This window comes from Protopterus annectens, chromosome 4.part1 (assembly GCF_019279795.1).
Source record: "Protopterus annectens isolate FY-2018-M chromosome 4.part1, PAN1.0, whole genome shotgun sequence".
Lineage (NCBI taxonomy): Eukaryota > Metazoa > Chordata > Ceratodontiformes > Protopteridae > Protopterus > Protopterus annectens.
In genome coordinates this window covers 837,599,970-837,622,844 of record NC_056734.1, presented here as the reverse complement: position 1 = coordinate 837,622,844, position 22,875 = coordinate 837,599,970, and the positions used below count along the sequence as shown (strand labels likewise).

The following is a 22,875-nucleotide window of genomic DNA, read 5'->3' as shown; positions in this document are numbered from 1 at the left end:
TGCTTTGGTTCACACTGCACTTGAAAATGGTCAGGAAAGGGGTCTGTTTCACTTGAATAGGAAGTCTATTCCAGAGGAGGGGCAATCTTTGGGATACACATCTGTCTCTCCAGCATAGTCTACTTATGTCAAAGATCAGGTTTAAACCTTTGGAGTGGATAACCCTTGTGCAGTTAGTTTTGTGAATGTGCAACATTTCCATCATGGCTGGGTCACAGACTTCCTTATAGGTTAGGCACAGAGCACCTCTCAGTAATTAGTAGGAAACTGAATACAGTGATAGGGTTTTTAGTTGGTCCACATATGACATGCTGGTTATACCGTGTATTTTTTTGGTGAGAAACCTCTGAGGACGTTTGAACTGTTGCAGGTGCCTGGCGAGGTACATGCCAAAGGGTACATTGTACTTGATTACTGGTCTGATGAGGGCCGAGTACAGTGGTACTTTGACATCCTTAGATCTAGATGCCATGCCCTTACTTATAATCTGAGCCACACAGAAGGATTTCCTCACCACTGTAGACACATGGTGGTCAAAGTTCAGATTACTATCTGAGTACCCAAATCTCTCACTACTCGGTCCACTCTAAGGGGATGCTATCAATATTGTAATTTGCAGGGGTATTTGATTTCCCAAAGGGTATTTTATTATGCACTTCTTCACACTTAAACTAAGGCCATGGCTCTGACACCAATCATTAGTCTGCATCAGACCTTTCTGTAGGATATCAACCTCATTTGTGGAGGCAATGATTGTCCCCAACTTGCAGTTAATCAGCAAATTTGGTCAATCAAAAGCCATCTAACTTTGCCTTGAAATTTGAGAAGTATATCCTAAACAGGATAGGGCCCAGCACTGGGTCCTGTGGTACTCCACTGGTGATTGGTTTCCTGCTGGATGTAGATTCCCCCACTCTAACAAATGTGTACTATCAGTGAGCCATTTGGCTATCCATCTGGTGACGTAAAGGTTTATGCCCAATTTTGTGACTATCTATAATACTAGAGTGGGGTGTTGTATCAAATGCCTTGGTCAGGTCAAGGTAGTCAGTATGCACTGTCCTACCCTTATACATGGCCTTGGTGGCCTTCTCAAAAAAGTCTACCAGACTAAGCAGGCAGGACCTGCTCTTGATGAAGCCAAACTGGGCTGGGTCTAGAGTCTGGTGATTTCCTATGTCATTGATAATCAAGTCCATGATTATCCTTTCCATAGCCTTGCATATGAGGTTAGTCAGACTTATAGGTCGGAAGTTTCCTGGGTCAGTTGATGGTCCTCTTCTGTGCAGAGGGATGACTGTTGCTGTCCTCCATTTTACTGGGACAAAACCTGTCTAGAGACTGTAGCAAAACAGAGATCCGAGTGGATCTGTTAGGTCATGTTTCAAGCTATTTAATAGGAACCCTGAGATTTCAACAGGGTCAACTGATGATGTGTTTCTGGCTTCACAGAGCACAGTGGTGACCTGTTCTTTTTTGATAACAGGCAAAGGAATGGTATAGGGTACTTCATGGAAGTGACTTGAGGTGATGAAGGGGTGAAATTTATTGGCCAGCAGGCCACCAGATTTGCTATTTCTTCTGGCTGAGTATAGGTAGTGTCATCTACAGCAAACTCAGCACATTGTTGAGTGTCTGCCTAAAGATTTGGAAAAATGCTTTGTGGTTATCCTTTGCTTGGAAGGCTATTTTAGTCTTGTATTTATCTTTTGAAGACTTGACTAGCTCCCTGATTTGCCGGTTGAGACTAATAAGAGATTTTCTTCCTTCTGTTGTACAGTCTATTTTTGCCAGGGGTCCACCAGGGTGGTTTGTTTTTCTGGCTAGACCTGGCTTTAGTTCAGTCTGGTGCTGCTGTTTCTATGCAGTTAAGTGGTAGCACAGGGCATTTGTGTAAACTTCTGCATATTCTTCCACGTTTTCGGGGTGTGAGCTTTAAAATTATCCATATCATTTAACAGAAGGTAATTTGCCTTGGAAAAAAGTTTTGGGGTTTTAGGGTTTGATGGGGGTTCCACTATTACATTTATTTCAAAGGAGACCAATTTATGATCAGATCTTACCAATGAGGACATTAAGTTGGGGTATGTATGCAATGCTCCTCATGTTTGTGGGTACTGTGTCAAGGATATTTGAGCTCCTAGTGGAAGTGCAGACCACCTGTTCCACAGCTTTGCACTGATAAAATCTAGGAATCCCTGACTCTGCAAGTTAGTGGTTGTGTATGTTTCCCAGTTTATGGAGGGGTAGTTAAAATTGTCCATGAATAGTGTGTTGGGTGAATGGTATGGAGTAGTTCAAGCGAGTCATTCTACTTGACCAATCTAAAGGTGTGACTGTTTTTATGTAAATAGAAGCACCTCCTCCTTTCATTTTTATTCCTTTTCAGAGGGTGGTCCGAATGTGTGATAAACATCATATCCTTGCACTGCTGGGGTGCTTTCTGCATTCTTGAAACAAGTCTTTGTAACTGCACAGATCTCAGCATTCTCCAAGATGAGGAGAGCTTCCAGGGAGCGCAGTTTCTTGTTAACAGTCCTATCATTGAGCAGCAGTACCTTCAGCTTGGCATTAGAAGAATTTATTACATTGGTAGGTCAGTTGGTTTGGCATTGCCTAAAAAGGCACTATGGGGGTCACTAATGCTTTGGCCAGTACTCAAAAAGCCTAGCAGTATACTTATGTGGACAGTGACCTAACTTTTGACCAACATGTGTCTACTGTTGTAAGAAAGTCCTTCTATATTGCACAGCTTATAAACAAAGGGATTGTTTCTGAATCTAAGGATGTCATTGTTCAATTTTACTCAGTCCTCATTAGGCCCATCATTCTGTATCTGTACATACTCATGCAACAAGTAGAACGCCCACAGAGATGCCTTATTAAAAGGATGAGAGGCCTAAACAACACTATACTAGGTATCCTACATACTGCTAAGAGGTGACCTGTGTCTGGCATACAAGGCATCCTCCAACCCATTACTGGTGGATTTACTGCACATCAGCAAGTCAAATGGCATCAGAAATACTCAGTCTAGGGGTCTAAACCTCTTCTGCAACATCACTAGAACAGTTTGGACGGGCAGGTATTTTTCACAGAGGATACCACTGCTATGGAACAGACTCGCCATCCACATAAAACAAAGTTCATCAATGTCCATTTCAAAGTGCAACTTATATCTGTGGATGGGAAACAGAAAATTTACCCAAGGACTGCACCTTATACTACTAATGGACAGATGCAGCTCCTAAATGTTTTATCCCACTCTATTGAATTATCTGAGCTATTCTTATTAGGGGTAATATATAATTATCAACCATGGGATGGGTAAGGCCAATCTATAACCAAACAGGATAGGTTATTTTGAGGTCAAAAAGGGAAACTGGTACTTGCCTATGAATGTATGAATCTATACTGTAATAGGGAAGAGACAACTAAACTCCTTTCATTCCAGATTTGGAATTTGGGAGGTGGAACACAGAGGGTCAGCATGGGGGGACTCTGAAATTCTGACTAACACACAACTTAATGTGTGAAAGAGATCCCTGAAGTTATCATGGCATCAGTGACTTCCACGAAAAACATGTGCAACTGGTTATCCTCTCAATGAGGAACTGTAATAAACATATTGTTAACGTCACTGACCACATTACTCAGTAATATATGAAATAATTTCACTGCTGTTTTTCTTCTATTTTCTCCTTGTCATACTGAATCCTTGTAACCTTACCTGTTACTTATATATATGTATATATATATATATATATATATATATATATATATATATATATATATATATATTCTCCTGCTTGCTGCTAATCTAAACTCAGTTGAACCTCAGTTTATGGATGAAAAGAGCCCTGGGGCCACCACACTTACGTGGTAAACAAACAAATAAACGAATGAATGAATGAATGAATGAATGAATGAATGAATGAATGAATGAATGAATTAATTAATTAATTAATAAGTCAACAGCATTAAAACATAAGTCACAGTGAGATACCATTAGATATTGGGTTGTACTGTCAATAAAAATAGTGTTTCGCGAGATGAGTCCTTCATGTACAAGAATGGGATATGTAATGTCTTTTTTAGTTTTTTTTGGAAGCAAATGGTCCACAGGGCCCTACCAGTGCAGACATTAAAAATCAACAGTCTTCTATTGTAAATAACACTAGATAAGCCTTACTATAGGTCATGCAAACTCCTGCTTAACATAGCATAATGTGGCGGCTTTATATAACAAATCTTGGGAGTAAGATTAAAAAAATTGCATGGTTATTTGCACTCCATTTAGAAGGAACCAAATTAATTATTTACAAGTAGTCCCTGAAAAATCACCTCATACCAATAGTAACAAATTTATGTAAGCAAAACATTTCACCACTGGATTATCTAGTTTGCAAACACTGTTTTTTTAATTCAGTAGTAGTAGAGAAATACCTTGCACAGAAATGCATACCCCAGAAATGTCAATGTTAATGCAACCTAAATCACAATCATAATCTTTAAAGCAAAGTTTTTTTGAATACAGTAGGTCTTTTACTACGAAAACTATTGTTTGTAAAGATTTGCATAGTCTAATAAACAACCTCCATATGCCTTCTGATGGCGGAAATTTCTTATGTTGAAGGGAGGATGAAATTAAGTGGCTTTCACTGAAACAGTTTATGTTCAAAATGCAGTTAAATAAGCAGCATTGTAAAATGACTTTTTTTTTAATAAATCATCTTTGAAATTACTTATTTGGCATTAACTGGTGTAAAATGAAAACACAAACTGTGCACTTTTGATGCGCAAAAATACAGGATTTAATTAAACAGCAAGAGTACTGTGGTATTCTCATATAGGCTCAGCAGGTTTATACAACCCAGTGATTTGAAATGTAATATTTAATGATGGACACAGAGCTGAACAGAGAACTTCTTGAATGGTATGTAGGTATGATCAGACTTCTCTCCTGTGTTTGCACCATAAATAAAGGGAGCTATGTGAGGAGATGTATCCAAGACTGGATCCCCTATAATGTATACTTACACTGTCACTATTTTTAGAATCGCTAGTTGTCTGTGCTCATCAGTTGCCTCTAACTCTAAAAGAATGGAAGTAAGGAATCACCAGTATACAACATCAGTGGATAAAGGCCTTCTATCCATCTGCTACACGCAATAAATGAGTTACTTAAGTGTGAACACCCAGACTAATAGATCAAAGCTTAAGGAGCTGGATTACAAACTGGTATACCTGGGTTCGAAACCTAGTTTGGGCACAACTGCGCAGCAGCAGTACCTGAGTGGAAAAAGGCCTGGCAATTTAGTTCAGTAATATGTCACGAGAACCCTATGGGGTCTAGCCATACAGTCACCATGAGCTGATCTCCATTCCAGGGAATCTAACTTACTTTACCTTTTAGGTGTGCACAGATCACAAATGATATGTAAGTAGCATAGTCCTGCTTTACCTTTTCATGTCAATTAGTTGTGACCGATGTCTAGCATATTCTTTTGAAAGAAGTTGTTCTGTAGGTACACAGACTTTGTCAGGATCAGTGCAGAACCAGAATGAATCAGCAAAACTTAGCTTCAAAGCTTCAATCAGAAGGTGGAGATATTCAGAGCTGTTGTGTTCCATTACTAGAAAAGGACAGCAAACAAGAGGGTGAGACTCACCACGTGTTTAGATTATTAGTAATTACCAAGCAAACAGTATTACCAGGCCACAAACAATGACAGGCAGAAATGGGGATTTGGTATGCTTTCTGTGCAATGGACAAAGATGAATACAGCAAATACAGTTCGCAAACTATATACAACACATTTCAAAAGTAAATGATTAAAAATGTTTATTTCACATTCAACACATAGTGAATAACTTATTTTTTAAACAAACTAGATTTCTTCACCTTTATTTGCAATTGATCAATGATTTGTACTTTCAAGTTGGCAACTTTTTTTCTGTTTATTTGTTAATGTGGTCAAGTGAACTAATCCTTGCAGGCTGTTTTGCTATAAATGCAAATGCAGCTAAACGGCTAAAATTATTATTATTATTTGTGTGTGTGTGTGTGTGAAGAAACTAACACAGAGAGAAACAAACAGAAACATGCAGACTCCATACAGACAGTAATCATTTAAGACAGAAATAAACTCCAGAACCTGGTGTATTGAGGCAGCAGCACTAGTAATCGTGCTACTGCACCACATGCTTGACTGTAAACTTACAAGTGCTCAGATGTTTTCCAAACTGCATGCTTTCACTTACTCAGCTATTTCACCTGCAAGCAATAAACTACTTTCCTGAACAGAGCACTTCACTTCTGCAAGTCCTCTGATTGTCTCTATCTTTGAATGTGTTGCACAGGCATACACCAAAGCTTACATTAAAGGAATATTCCAGAAAGAAACTGGAAAAATAAATATTTTACTCACACTTTGATCTTATTAAGGCCTTGGTATCACTCTACAACAAATTATTTTGTAATATGCTACACCCTAAATCAACAAGATGGGAAAAATAATGCCAATGGAATTTTTTCTTCAGTTTCTCTTCCACAGTGCATTTTGTGATCCCCACAGTATGACAGGCTAGATGCAGTTTTGGCTGCAGTCACTTAATGACAGTATCTATGAGTCTCTGACTTCTAAGACTGCATAAAAACACTGTCAGTGTTCCTTCTTTACTGAATCACTATGATTTATGCTAAGCGTAAGCATTTAAAAGCTTTTCACTGGGCATCCAAATCTTATTTCATACAGAGCAGCTAAACTGCATTTTTATTAGGTAGTTAAATATTTTTTTCTATCAAGTTTCCATGCTACCCCCCCCATTAACTAAATGACAGGTGACTCTTCACAGATATAGTAAAGCAGACACCAGCAACACATCATTTCTAATTTTCTACATTTATATGGATAGCAGCAACAGTACAAAGGCCAAAAACAAGAGAATAAGAGTACTCATTTTTCCTGTATTACTTCTGTGTAATAGATCCCAGAGGTCCATATGCTTATAAATAGTTTTTAACAACTAACTCCTAGAAAAAGGAGGTTTAGTTTAGCTCAGTACTTTACTGACCTAATCTAAGCATAATCTCAGGTTGTAAAACCGCATGCAGTGACTTACACTGAAAACTAGGGAAAGAACAGGGGCTTCAATATGCAAACTGAGAGAAATCCCTTTCTGACACAATGCAAGAATTGAACAGGAATAATATGTTGGTACCATGATAACTTATGTCAGACATACATGGAATGATATTTAAAGGAAGAGAGAGGTGTGTCTTTAAGTGTAAATGATTTACTGGTTATTTTTGCTTGTGTTTGCTATTACAATGAGGTGGGCATGGTCTTACATGTGTATTAGTGCTGACCTGGGACTGGCTGACAGCCAGGGCATTAGAAGTACTGTGGATGGGGGCAAATGTTCAGATAGTGTTAGCTTTACCTCCTCAGCTGGAGGGATGGATACAGAATTTGCTGCAGGATCACCTTCAATAGCAGCTGCATCCCAGTTTTGAACATGAGGTCAATGAAGAACTTTAGCTCTGGAAAATGGCATCATATGCAGAGGTACATCTCCATAAAAGCAGGCATGAATTATTCACTGATGTCATTACACCCCTACAATAAGGGAAATATTAGGATATAAAAAAGCAGAAATTTTAAGTTGAGTACAGTGTCGCTGTCTGAACAAGTTCATGCCAGTCTTCCAATACTACACCAGCCATTACAGATGGCTCAAAGACAGGCAATTGCTGAATGCAAAAATCTTCAATAATTTGGAATACTTTCTGACAGTTTACCCTTCAGGCACATAAACTATTCTGTCTGTGGTGCTGATATGCAATAATGATAGGTCTGTCACTAGCACACATTGTAAGGATATAAATGAAACAGAACACCTCTCAGGAGCTGAAAAAAAAGTAAAAAAAAAATGGAAGATGACACTAACAACAATAACCATTATCTGCTATATCTGATAGGATGAACTGTCTGAAGTGTTTGGATAAAGAATCTACAGAAGAATTCAGGAGAACACTGGACATGTTAAAATGGTTCAGAAGAAAATGGAAGAGAAATACAATGGTAAACACACTTAAAAGATATACCAGAAAGCTTACTGTCTCCTAGCTATGGATTGTCTGTTGCAGTCTTTTACTGGATCCATAAGTGGGATTACCATTCTCTGATATCATAATGGGGAGACACACTTTGCAATCCAGACATCTGCTCAGCATGTGCCGAATCAGTAGCAATAGCATCTGATGTTACACAGTCTAGTTTAATGAAAATAACATTGTGATTCAGGACCTGCAAAACTAGAAAAGGGTCTGTCATTATACACAGAAAAATGACATTTCACACCAATAAAAAAAATGTCAAACCAGCAGCTCAAGGTAGGAAATTAAAGAAAATTTGAGGCATAAAAAACAAATGATGGCACGATAAGGCCAACTGGATTCAAGTTCATATTGACAAGACATGGCAAACTTCTTCCAAGCTACAGTAGTCATTTACAGTCCAGACTGTCATAGTCCTTTTTCTCTTGAATTTCAGCTGGGTAATGAAGCCATTCATTCTACATGAAAAAACACCGAGGCACTTCTGAAATCCAAACCATCTCCAACAGGTGCCACTTCCAAATCTCTCTTCAGTAATGTGCATAAAAAATTCTGCTTATGCTCCCTATCAGAACAAAAACAGCAAAGCTGCAGGATCAGATGGCATACTTTTAGGCATCATTTAGACTATAAAAAAGGAACTGGAACTAAAATATGCTGGCTGATTCTCAAAATGTGGAACTATAAGAATGCTCTACAAGATCTGATGAAAGTTAACACCATTACTATCTTCAAGAAAGGGCAGTTATATGGAGAAATTATATAGGCATTAATTTATAAGTTATTCCGCACTGCAGTGAAAATTCTTATTCATATTTTTCTAAACCCCTTCCATCACTTAAGAAATTATTTCATAAAACCAAGGTCAACTTAGACCAAAAAGAGGACTGGAGACATGACTGGGACTTTTACTTTGCTTTTTTTTTAATTCTTGAATAATGGTTTGACTTAATCACATGTAAAACAATGTCGAAGATATAGATGAGGTTTGGCTGGTCTGACAAAGCCAATAATACGAAAACAGAGCAGCAAAACACCAAAGCAACCCTTCCACTGCTCGAAGAACCAGTCGATGGAGGAGCGTTGTATAAAGAACTTTATTGCTCTTGTCTTAAAAATCCATTTAAAAACTTTCGCTATTCAGCACAATACTTCAGACAACCAATACGAAACAAAAACAGTTTGAATCAAGCGCTTTCGCTTGGTCCCATTGCCAAGCTTTATCAAGATGAAATGTCACTAAAAATAAGGCTATATATATAAAATTCATTAACCACCATGTGACAACAAAACTAATTAAGCTTTAAAGCTGTACATTTGATTTCTAACCTAACTGTTTTTCATTTACATCCACGTACCACTATTGTGTAATACATCAATACTAACATACATAAAATATAAAATTTATATTAAAATTCATTGAGTCTGATTTCTTATATATTACCACCAAATTAATTCATTACATATCTTAAAAATGTGACAAATTGTATAAATACATATATAGACATATTACAAACATAAATATACATTTTTTATATATAATATACATTAATAAATAAATGCATACGTGAATACTATAAAATATTGTAAATACGTATTCTCAATATGCTTAATAAATACTTTCTAAACTGTCAATACAAAACTGATACCTGCAAAAGTTTATTGGAAATCAATATACTATTATAAAATTTATAAATATATTGATGTATTAATCTACTATGCTAAAAACATACTTTTTTCAAATAGTTAAACAAATTCCATATGCAATGACATCAATTTACTTATAAATCACAATCTAGCCATTCTTAGTTTAAGGACACTTTTTATATTTATATTGTCATTTAAACCGGGACTTGTGGCAGCGTCTAGTTTAAGCTGCCACAAAAGTTCTTTATATTCTAAACGCGTTTCCCAGTCTCCCCCTCTACCATCCATTTGGTCTGACAAAGTCACCAAGGTCATGAGGATGATGCAGGGCAAGATGCCTTCCAGCATTCTCTACAATGGTTCAAAGATGGACCAATTCAAAAGCTGTAGTGTGGGCAGTTACCTCAGCTTTGTCTCCATCTTTCTTGTAGCTACCCTTACTGTTATAAAAAGGGATGACATAAAACACAGCTTGCACTCACCACTAATGACTTACAAGCTGTAATACCACTTGTTGGCATGACATCTTACTTCCAACCCTCTAAAATAGTAAGAAGATAGCCAATTCATGTACTAAGTAAGCTAGGTACCTGGGACAAGTTTACAACAGCAACCCATCTCAATGCTTTTGTGGCAATTTCTAGTCATTACAAAAGTCAAGAAGACCAGGAATGGTAACATTGCACATTGCCAATAACAGTGATCCATGTATTTATTTTATTTAACTATTAATAACGATTTTAAGGGTGGATGAAGAAGCAAGCTGAAATACACTACTATAAGCATTATTTATTCTACTTTCTTGGCAATTACACATTTCGGTGATTAAGTGGGGTCTGTTTGGGGGTCAGTCTATAGATGAAAACAAGGAGCATTTGCATGATCACACTGAAATGATTGCTTATATGGACTGTTGGAGGAAACAGTGTATACATATCTGACAGCAACAAAGTGAAATATATTACTGTGGCTATACTTTTTTCATGTTTACCATAACCTACCATCAGAAGTGGGATTACCATTCTCTGATGGTAGCTATCATTTGGTTGAACAAGTAGGCTGTGTATGAAAGCATATTTGGTCAGTTACCTAATCACTACCAAATGGTCATTTTTATGGCTTGTTGGGGAGGCAGTGTATGCATTTGAGAGGCAAATTGAAATTCATTACTTAAGCCACTATATCCTACACTTTTCACAAATGCTGACACCAGTAATGTGCACAGAGAGTGCCTATCCTGTTTGGGGGCAGAGTGTGCAAAATAAAAGACAACTAGTTCATTACTGTTACATGATGACTGACATGATTTATTTAGAGGGCAGTTAATGCCCATGATAACTATAAGCTGAAAACATTACTACATAGGTTGTACTTGCATGATTTCCTCAAAGTTCAAGGTAGTGTACACTCTTTGAAGAGACACTGTACACTGGGAAGGTAGTTGTGTGAAAAGACCTAAGGATAGTACTGCATTTCCACAGTGAAGCTGCAACATGTGTTATGGCTTTCGAGTTGTTGCTTTATTATTTTAATTTCATGCCTTTTCTAAAGCAAGAGTTTTTAGATTTACTTCATTAGAAACATTCATATTTTTACTTCTGACACAGGAGGAAAAACATAATTCATAAACATATTGTGTTTTTATAACATAAGAGACAAAAAACATCTTCCCCTGGAAGTCATATTTTCCAACATCTAAAATACTACAGAAAAAATGGAAAGCAATACTGAGAAATGTAATTTGACACTCAGAAATTCAATGTGCATCTGTTCTTCCACCTCATCATCTAAAAGCACAACAAAGTAACACCCAGATATCCTATCCAAAACATTATACCTGAACATATCAAACTATTTCATAGATATAGCCCTTTACTGTAGCCTCCATCAGTTTGCCTTTATGGCCATTAGAAAGTAACAATTTGCCAAGTTGCAATATACTCAGTTTTCATTACATATAAATATACAACTTCTGCATTGGGAAGGTAAAATGCAGAACATATCAAGAATAAATCTTTATTGAGTTGCACTTATATCAGAAATAAAAAGCCATAAATATTGCAGCAGTCAAGGCAACATTTATGTCACTGCATATCAGATAAGGTCAAAACTCCACAAACTATAAAAGGCAATTCTTGCCACATGTGGAATAAAATGCAGTGAAACCCTTGAAGAAATAATAGCAGTACCAAGTTTGTTTTGAATATGACTATCCAGTTATAATTTTATAATAATTCCTGTTACTGAGGAACTGACATATAGTATAAAGCAAAGTGTCTAGTGTTATACAAGACTTTTGGTCTCATAGTCTGATAGTAGACCCAGTTTCTACTTTGGGTGGGGTGGGGGTGGGGTATATGACCTCTGTCCAAAGAAAGGGCGAAACTATTGAATAGAATATACATGCATTACGTTTTCATTATACTGGAAGGAAAAATTACAGATGTTTGGACAGAAGAGAAAAGGCAGCACTTCATTTACCTCTCACACACACACAAACACACACACACATACACACACATATATAAATATATATATATACACATACACACACACACACACACACACACACACACACACACACACACACACACACACAGACACACACACATTAGTTTGATGTCTAAATTCTGTATACTGTCAAAGGTAATGTGCTGTACTGTTAAGGAGGACTGAGACACAGATAAATCTTTGTGGGTACAATGGCAGGGATGCAGCTGTACTGCACTGAAGTATCCCATTATAATTTCTTAATTATTCTTATTACAATCTGGTTTCATACACAGATACTAAATGCAGTCCTTCAGAGAACTTTTTTGATGTATTCTAGCATAATACCCAATTTCTACTGGGAGAAGTACATGTTATCACTTAAAAGGCAAGGTGAAAGTAATATGCAGAACATATGTGTACTAAGTTTTCATTACACCAGAACCACTGAACTAACAAAGGCAATGTGTGGTTGTGTAAATCAGGTTGAAATACAGTAAAATCTCTGAGGAAATAATTGCATTCCTGACTGTGTTTTATCCCCAATTATCTTGAAGGAACTCTGTATATTTTTGACATAGACTGTCATAGGACCATATTCCAAAAGTAACTGCAGTGTGGCATAGTAGTTCTAGTATTCTAGTCTAGCATGAAATATAGTTCCACTGAAGGGCATATTTGACCTTGTGTCAAAGGCCAAGAAGAAAGAAATGCCAATAATTTCTCATTGCAACAGAAGTAAAAAGAAAAATCATAAATGTTTCATAAAATAAAGCAGTATTTATACTACTACATGTATGGTGAGGTGTATTCATTAAACAAAGCAGTATTTATACTACTACACATTTGATGAGGTGTATTCATTAAACAAAGCAGTATTTATACTACTACACATATGGTGAGGTGTATTTTTTTAAACAAAGCAGCATTTATACTACTACACATTTGGTGAGGCGTATTTCTTAAAGCAGTATTTATACTACTACATTTGGTGAGGTGTATTCATTAAACAAAGAAGTATATATACTAATACACATCTGGTGAACTGTGAAGTCTACATCTTGAAAAAGGAAGTGTTGTTGTTATGTAAATCAGGACTTTAATGCTTTAAAATGCATGGAGACAGAATGGCATTCATAAGTTCATAGGTAGGTACTCGGCTATCTGCCCAAGGGCATTTATAAGACTAGCCAGACTGTGTCGGCTTTCGCCACCCCATTGATTAATTAACTGATCCTCTGTCAAGCAGAGCCAATGAAGTGATCCCAGGGGTGTATTTTCTGTTACCCATCCACTCGTCAAGGTTTCTCTTGAAGAGTGTTAGTGAGGGGATCTGCCTGATGTAATTTGGAATTTTGTTCCAAAGCACGGGGAGTCTCTGTGACAGGAATTTATCCCTCCAGCATGTTCTATTTATTGTTGTGGTGAGGTTTAGCTCACTACAGCACGTGGCTCGCAGTGACTTTGATTTCTTTAGGTGGAGCATGTCCATCAATTCTGAGTTGGACATGGCTTTGTAAGTCAGGCAGAGATCACCTCTGAGTAAGCGATATGCCACTGAGTACAACCGGAGTTTCTCCAGTCGGGCTGCATAGGACATATGTTTGAGGCCAGTAATCCTCTTGGTGGGGTACTTTTGTGGTCTTTCCAGCTGTTGGAAGTGTTTTGTGAGGTACATCCCAAATGTGGCATTGTACTCTATGATGGGTCTAATGAGTGACGAGTAGAGGAGCACTATAACCTCTTTATTTCTAGATGCGAACCCTTTAGTAATTAGATGGGCCGCATAGAAGTATTTCCTAACTACTTTGGCAATATGATTGTCAAAGGAGAGATTACTATCTACCTGGGTCCCCAGATCTCTTATTACCTCTTCTGTATTAAGGGGGCTGCCACCTATGTGGTAATTCGTGGGTGTTTTGTTTTTCCCAAACGGGATGACTATGCATTTTTTGGTATTTAGCTTGAGCCCATGACTTTGACACCAGGTGCCTGTCTCAGTAAGGCCCTTTTGGAGGATGTCCGTGTCAGCCGGAGAGTCAATTATACTCCCAGTTTGCAGTCATTGGTGAACTTGGCTTAGCCATAGTCCTTCTGTGTTTGCCTGTATGTCTGAGAAGTATATGCCGAACAGTAGGGGTCCCAGAACCGAGCCTTGCGGGACACCACTTGTGACTGGTTTAGAGTCAGACCTGGAGCCCACTATTCTTACCATGTGAGTTCTGTCTTTAAGCCAGTTGGAAACCCATCTTGTGATACAGGGGTTTATGTTCAGGCTGGTGAGTTTTTCTGTAATACCCGAGTGGGGAATGGTGTTGAAAGCCTTGGCGAGGTCAAGGTAGGCTGTGTGAACCACCTTTCCCTCATCTATGGCCTTGGTGACTGTCTTGAAGAAGTCAACCAGGTTTAGTAGGCATGATCTGCCCTTAACAAAGCCGAACTGGGTTGGGTCAAGTGTTTGGAGGTTCCCAATGTCTTTGTTAATGTGTTCCATGACGATGTGCTCCATAGCCTTGCAGACCAGGCTAGTTAGGCTTATGGGGCGATAGTTACCAGGGTCAGTTGTGGTCCCTCCTTTGTGGAGAGGAATAACCGTTGCTGTGTGCCATTCTATGGGCATGTAGCCTGTGGAGAGGCTGAGGTTGAACAGCGTGTTTAGGTGGGGGGCTAGTTCGTTTTGTAGTTTGTGCAAGACGCAGCCCGGGACACCATCTGGTCCCATTGACACTGTGATTTCGGCTTTTGAAAGGGCTGTTTTCACCTGTGCATCTGTGATTTTTGGGACACTACACTTTTCCGGTATTGTTGTGGGCCCTTTTGGAGGTGAGAGGGGGGGTGACATTTGCACTGAATCTTTCTGCCAGGATGTTGGCAATATCAGTAGGTTCAGTATATTTTGTGCTATTTTGCACTAGTTCAGTGCATATCTGCGAGTTGCCACTTAGATTCTTAACATAGCTAAAGAAGGCTTTGTGGTTATCTTTTGAATCCTTGACTATTTTTCTTTCGAAGTTAGCCTTGGATGATTTCATGAGGGACCTTAGTTTTTTACGGATACTGATCAGGGATGTCTTTCCTTCTTGGGATTTGCTTTTTTTCTGAACTAGTTTTCTCCTTCTATTGTATAGCCTGTTTATTGCAGGGGTCCACCAAACTGGTTTCCTTCCCTTAGAGGAGTGAGTCTTGGTTTTCCTAGGGATGACACGATCCATGCATCCTTGTAGGTGCTCATAGAGTGCATTTGTAAAGGTTTCTGCATCTTGGGCAGCGTTATTCTTTAGCATGGTGGTTGTGAAACTTACCACCTCTGTCTTAAGTAAGGTGAAGTTTGCTTTAGAAAAGTTTTTTTACTGTGGCTTCCTTAGTTGGGGGTGGTGGTGGGGTGTGGACATCCAGAGTGATTTGTTCATGGTCTGATCTAACCAGTGACGGGTTGACCTCCGGTGTGGAACACCTGTCGCCCATGTTGGGGATGACCAGGGTCCAATATGTTTTCACCTCTGGTAGGGGTGTTTACCAGCTGATCCAGGGCGTTTGAGCTGATGAATTCCAGGAAGCGCTGGGCATGGGAATTTGTACTCGAGTAGTTTTCTTGAGAGTGGTGTGTACTCACCCATTTATATTACAATTCCATGGATTTTTTATGGCTGTCATGTAGGAAAAGATATGTGAAAAATATATAAAAATACTTTCTCTCCCATTCCTATTTTGCATTCTACTATCAAAATGTACACACCTAAACTCAGACTTACTATCAAGGCCCCTGACTGCCTCTAGAATATATCAGACTTGCTGTTTGTTACTGCTCTACCATATCTATCCTGTCACTATCTTGCTAAATCTCACAAAGAGAATATCCCATCTTTACTGAAAAGATTTCAAGCCTGCATAAACTAAAATACTGCTGGGCTGGTGATTTCCTTTTGGGTGAGGAAAGTAAGGCTCCATTTTCTTGTCTATGAGTGATAAAGCTGCTTTCTGTTTTACTTGCCCCATTTTGTTTCTGTTTTAAGAAAATTGCTTGGCCTGTTGTTTTTGTTCTATGTGAGAGATTGACACTTAAATTAGCTAGGCTGCACATTTCACATGTTTTTTCATTGGTTAAATTGTTTGAGTGATACTTAAATACATAGTGAATTTCTGGGTCTTTTGTCTTTTTCTAAAAAGATTTCAAGCATGCATAAACTAAAATACTGCTGGTGATTCCCTGCTGTGTTTTCCCACCCATGCTCCCCTTCATTGAAAGGCGTTTTAAACCAGGTGATCTTAAACTGCCCACACCAATGTAAATTGAGTTTAATAAGCTCCTCTATTTCTACACTACTGTTGATATCTTGAATTATTTATGTGCCTCTCCTTGTCCTTACATTGAAAAACCTGCATTATGCTTCTCATTGTCTGTTCTACTGATTTAGTTGCTCTGAATTCATTATCTAGCTAGCTGCTGATAAAGTGGTATATTTTTACACTCTAGCAAGCACTTGTTTTTACATCAAGAGGTCAGTGGATTTTCCATCTAGTGCACTGGGAGGTAGCCTGCTCTGTTAATGCTTGAGATTCCTACATGTAGTTTTATTGGCCGGAGGGCTTACTAATCAGCTTATCTTGGTTTTTGTGTCTTTATAAATTCTGTAAAATTGAATGGCTCTTGGCTCATTTGTACAAAGTGAAGACTTTTACTGAATAATCACACAAGTACACTGCTGTATCTGTATCTTTAAATGTGTTTGCGGTAGCATTTTGTATCTTTTAAATTTGTTGAGGTAGCATATCATTCCGGACACTCCTTTACTGTGCTTTTACATTAGTAGGACTGGGATTATTCAACTAGTGGCAATAGGTGCTTACCTGGTCTATCTGAGCTGGGAAGCACACAAAAGAGCTCCAAGTATCTTTTTGTACTTCTCTTATATACTGTGACTGTACTTCAGCAGTTTCGAAAAAAACTGTATTGTCTGCTGCTGCTTTTAGTAGTTAATTGCACTGTAGTGCATTGTATCTGTTAGTTTTAGGGCTGCTGTAGGTAGTGTGTGTGATCTTGTTACATTTATGCTCCAAACCAGATATTCTACATTAAGAAGGTATTTTTCTGCACCATTGTGGCAGAAGTGTGCTGATCTAACCTCTCTATGTTGGAGATTGCTGGTAGAAGGCTTACTGTGTTTTCCTGGTTGGTCATTAGATTAAAACTTGTTTCTTTTTGCTCATATTTAAGCCTTGCATTTGCATAGTGCTGCTATTCATGCAGCGGTGGTTAGAGGTGCCTTTGCATAGAAATAAAAGCCTAGAAGCTCAGTTTTTCCCTACACAGCTGTTCGTGAAACCCTTCCAAGCTTTTCTGCTGCTCTAGAAGCAACTCAGCTGCACACTGAGCAGCGTTGCCATATTGATCAACCTGACCCTACATAAAGTACAGGCCCCTCTTGTAGTCTCAGTGCTACCAGTAGAGTCCTGGCAAATTAACCCATTCCCTTCCCTAATAAAACATACGTAAGAGCCTGCCTTCAACTCCAGATAAATATGGCTAGGCTTGTAAGGGCTCTAGAGCCATTAGCCTAGTAACCTCCTATGAACCTATAAAAAAATTATTCATCATACTGCTGGAAAAAAGGGGCTCCACTAAAGAACTCATAAATTACAGACTTAACAGCAAGACTCTTCAGTCCAAAATCCCAGAAAGATGTGTACATTAAGAATTTATTAATTATATTACAACAACCAACCTTCTCTCACAACAGAAATACAGACAACCTGGTCTCTACTCCCTTTCTTGATGTGTCAAAAGCATCTGACACAGCCTGACACCAACCCTTCTCACATAAACTCTCCTCTTTTGGTCTTGCTGTATCTTCATTTCAATGGTTCCACAGCTACCTTGCAGAATGACAACAGGCAGTGAAATGGCATAATGATTTCTCCTCATTTCTATCAGTCTCAATGAGTCTTCCCCAATAATCTTTATTTAGCCCACTTTTATTTAACCTATTAATAAATGACATGCACACTGCCTCTAAACATGCCACAATAGTACAATAAGCAGATGACTCGGTTCTCATCTCTGCAGCCAAGACCCTAATATTACAAGAAATCACCCAGCAATCATTCTCCTCTGCAGAATCCTAACTTGACAATTCCCAACTTCTCCTGTACTCAAAGAAGACTAAACTCATTCTATATACCCTCACACAGCTCTGTGTAAACACAAAATACTCTTCATTTTAACTCAGACAAAACCATAAAAATAGAAATGGTTACACATAAAAAACTGCAAGGAGTGACTAGAGATAACTGGATGAAATTCTATCATCATATACATTAAAAAAACATCAAAACCTAGACTCCCTATATAGGGTAAAAACAATTTCTCACTGATGTTGCCAGAAAACTATGGCTACATCTTACCTACTTCAAACACTCCTCTATGCCTTCTCAGTCTTTACTAACATGAACTCATTTCTATTAAATAAACTTAAGCAATGTTATAACAAAGTAGAAATAAATTCATAACAAATCGGTACTACAGAACTTATCACTGCCTAACTTTAAAACAGTTAAATTGGCTTGACTCACTCACTTACAGTATTGACAGAATACAAGCTACTTCACAACCCTGAAAAATTACCAGTATAAACAGTATCATTCAGCCATACTATCCAAATAGAAACCTACTCCTGACCAAAAAATATCCTTGCTTCAAATAGCTAAGTCACCAAACACTGCAAGTGATTTAGTATATTCAAAACTGCATATCAAATGAATGGCATTCTCTCCTAGGTCAATAAACTCAACTTAGCAACTTAAAGGCATTTAAATGCAAACTCAGACAAGTTCTCATGGACACTTGGATATGCATATGTCCATCTCTAGGTTAGACTCAAAGGTACTAATTGAATGTATCCTGTGGTTTCCCAGGCTAGATTTGGAAATGCATAAAGAATCCAATACTTAAACACAGGTTAACTTCGCATGGAAGAATCTTAATATCCTTTCCCCACATCTCATTGTTTCATTTCTCATCCTTCAAACTTCCCTTTCTACCAAACTTCCTCCTCTTTCTGTTATTTTTCTCTTACCTCCACTTTTCTACAAAATCTCTCATGCCTTCTCAAATACTTGCCTTTCAAGATGCCACCCGCCCTTTCTCTTATAATATATATAATCTCCAACATCCTGCATAAGGCATAAGAATAAATTTGCATTAACCAACTAGCCTTGATTTTTTCTTGCTCTAGCTTTATTATTGCAGCATTTCTCTTCCAATATATGGAGTCTGTTTTATCCCCACCTACAGTGTCAATAACTTTTAGCATTCAATTGACTGTACTCATGTGTCATGTGCACACCTTGTATATTATTGTATGTAGTGTTTTCTTTGTATATATGACATTTTATCTGTCTTTACAATTGACTTAATTATGGAGCTTTTCTGTGCAGGTCACTGCTGAAAATGTGTTATTGTGTAGTTGGACTTTCCCAGTAAACAAATTTCACATAAACAAATAAATGAGCTCTTATACACAGGTAGCAAATACACTATTTCAGAGGATTTCTGGTGTCACAGTCTAACATTGTATCCAGTTTCCTCTGTGCAAAAGGTACAGTAAAACTAACATCCAGATATATGTGCACTATATTTTCATTACACTAAAACAGCTTATTATTTATTTATTTATTGGCATTTGTTTACTGGAAAGTCTGACTCAGCAAAAAAAAAAAATCAGTGGAGGCCCAGGGAGAAAATCTCTATAGACAAAAGACAAATAATTAAATTGATAAACAAGTGAGATTAAACATATTACATAGATACAAGTAATTCAAAGATTAATACATGGATATGTAGAAAAACAAAGCAAAAATATATGGATACATAGCATAGTTCCTTGTCTTTCTAGGAAGTGAAAAACAGTTGTTTCTTTTTAACAGCTAATACTGTTATAACAAAGGAGAAATATTCATTGTAACTTATTATATGGATCCTGATGGGACATCTGTTTCAGTGGGTAGGTAAGTAGAGTAGCTGTTATTTCCCTTTAGCACATTAGCTTCTATTGCTAAGGTAGATGTTAAACCATGAGACTGCAGATGGAGAAATGTCCAGTTGGGTCAGTTTGTGCAAGAGTTTAGGTTGAGAGGCAGTGTCAAACAGGTTCAGGAGGAGTGCAGCTGTAGAACAGTGTTATTTCATTTCTGTTATTATGTATGGTGTTTAGAAATGACCATAATGCTTCCTCTGTACCATGGTCTGGACAGTCATGCTGAGCAGGGGAAAGTAGATTACTGTTCAAACGACATTCCATCAGTTATGTGGGGAAATATGTAAATGTACGTAATATGTAAATTGGCATACAGATTGATAATTTGGTCAATATGCCTCCCTTATATAAAGGTAGGATAATGTTTTTTCTACACGGGTAAGATGTATTAATATAGACACTGGGTAGGTTAGTACATCAGATGCTATTTTAATGTACTCTGTGGGAAAACTGTCAACTGATAAAGTGGTCGGTTTTAGTTTGTGAAGAACTTTGACAGTTAAGGGTCAGGTTTGAAAGAGAATCTAGGGGTGGTGACAGCTGACTAGAATGGAGAGGATATATTGTGAGGGGAAAGGCTTTGGATAAGTGAGATGGCTGCATGCTTGAAGTGTGCATTACATTTGCAGGTGATATTTGTTGTCTGTCTCAGAAATTAAAGGAGATGGTTGTAAAGTTTTGCCTGGATGAAGGAGGTTAACTGTTGTCTAAAAATGCTTAAGATTGCTAGGCTGAGAGTGCTTCAAGTTTATGTAGCAGGTAGTAGTTTTGAATTTCTTTTTGTGATTGTGTTAGAAGTTTAGTTTAACTACATCTTTACTTCATTAATTGTTTTGTGTGGGGAGTAAACAAGGAGGCAGGGATTATATTTACTCTATTTGAACTCATTAGGATTGTTTGGTCAAATATAGTGAAGAATATTACACTGAATGTACTTTTTGCTTCATTTAATGGAAGAATTATTAGTTCATTTCTACTGCAAAATCTTGAGTGCACCTATGAAAGAATCCTTGCTAAAACTCTATAGATTCCACAGGGGGTTGTAGCAACACGGTATTGCAAGGTTTCTCATGACACAAAGTGGGATGGTGGTCACTTAAGCTATCCGGCAATGTGCATGCCTTATATATGTTTCTAATCTAGTTATTAGAATCCAGCTGAGGATTGTTTCCTTTTGGGAGGGTTTTTATTCATGGTGTGGGCATTAATAAGTTGGATAAAGCCATATAAATTTAGATGGCAAGATAGATTGAATCTGTGGGTGACCAGTTTATGTTATGGCCTCTCACAACTATGGACTCTTGGGTTACATTATTAGATATCTACAACAGAATATCTTCAGCAATGCGAGTACTGTTTGGAGGAAAAGAGAGGCCAATAATACATAGGCTGTTATATGAATTTGGTTTGAGGAATGATAGCAGTATTTCGGCTTTGTCAAGTGTTGGGATTTCTCTTGCAAATAAAGATAAGGCCAAGTTGTTGGAACATATAATAGCTAACTCCTGCCTCTCTTGTGTTTCCTATTCAGTCCTGAGAGACCAGGAGCAGAAGCTCATCATCCCTGACGCTAGGTTTGTGCCAGATTTCTGTGACAAGTTTGCTGGGTGAGTGAAAGCTATCCAGCAATGAATGTCTGTCAGTTTATTACCAACATTTCTAATGACAATGTGACAAATTTAGTGGCCTGGGGCATTGTAAATATTTAGGCTGATTGATTGATAGCTATCACTGCTAGCTAAGGTATTATTGACAGGTTGTTACTGTGCAGAATTGGGTCTGGGTTGGGTTTACATTGCCTCATACGAATAGAGAGATGCAGGTAGTATAGGTGAAATTTCTGCGTAGGCCTTGTGTCCCAAACAATCTCCTAAACATGGACCCAACTGAGATTGCTGCCACATTCACCTCCAATTTTTACCAGCATCCAAGTAGCCGCACAGAAAAGTTTGTACCCGTCTGTGCTAAATATAATTAATATATAAATATATATATAAATATAATGCTATTGAGAATTATAAGCATACATATGTCTTGGCAACTGGATGTGCTGTTATCATTGTTCTAACTCCACCCTTTGTTAGGTATTGGTTCACTGACTATTAAGTGCTTTACTATTGGATTTTATAAGTATGAATGTTTTAGGTAGTAGGAAATATTTTTTTATTGGTTCATCTGTTTTAAACAATGAATGTGATTGGCTGTCATTTTATTTTTAAATGATCTAGATGATAGCTTCTTTACGATCTGATGAAGGCTAATACAGGCGAACTCGCTCATCGTTTATTTGGTCTTTTATCGATTAAAGTGGTTTTCTGCGCAAACATTTGTCTTGCTTTAGTGTTTCAACCAACAGTGATTAAGCCGTGGTGTTTAGCCGAAGATTTCTTTTCATGGTTCTGGTTTTTGTTCCTCCGCTAACTTTAGCAGTGTCAACTGAGTTTTTCTTCTAGTGTTAAATATAACGGTATATTCGGGAATAAACCTCACTGGTGGGACTCTATATTAATAAACTGTATAATAAAATATTAAACAGAAGTGTACTAGAGTGTGGTGAAGGGAGCAGCCACGCTAGGTGTTAAG

At 37.8% G+C, this 22,875-nt stretch overlaps 1 protein-coding gene across 3 annotated transcripts in view; it reads right to left on the bottom strand.

Moving 5' to 3' along the window:
* Positions 1–22,875, bottom strand: part of LOC122801095 (glutathione hydrolase-like YwrD proenzyme) — a 1,228,450-nt gene that overhangs the window by 495,069 nt on the left and 710,506 nt on the right. For all 3 annotated transcript variants that reach the window (XM_044070614.1, XM_044070615.1, XM_044070616.1), the window contains exon 7: positions 5,465–5,636. In XM_044070614.1, the coding sequence (XP_043926549.1) occupies positions 5,465–5,636 (172 nt within the window). The remainder of the gene's footprint in view (positions 1–5,464; positions 5,637–22,875) is intronic.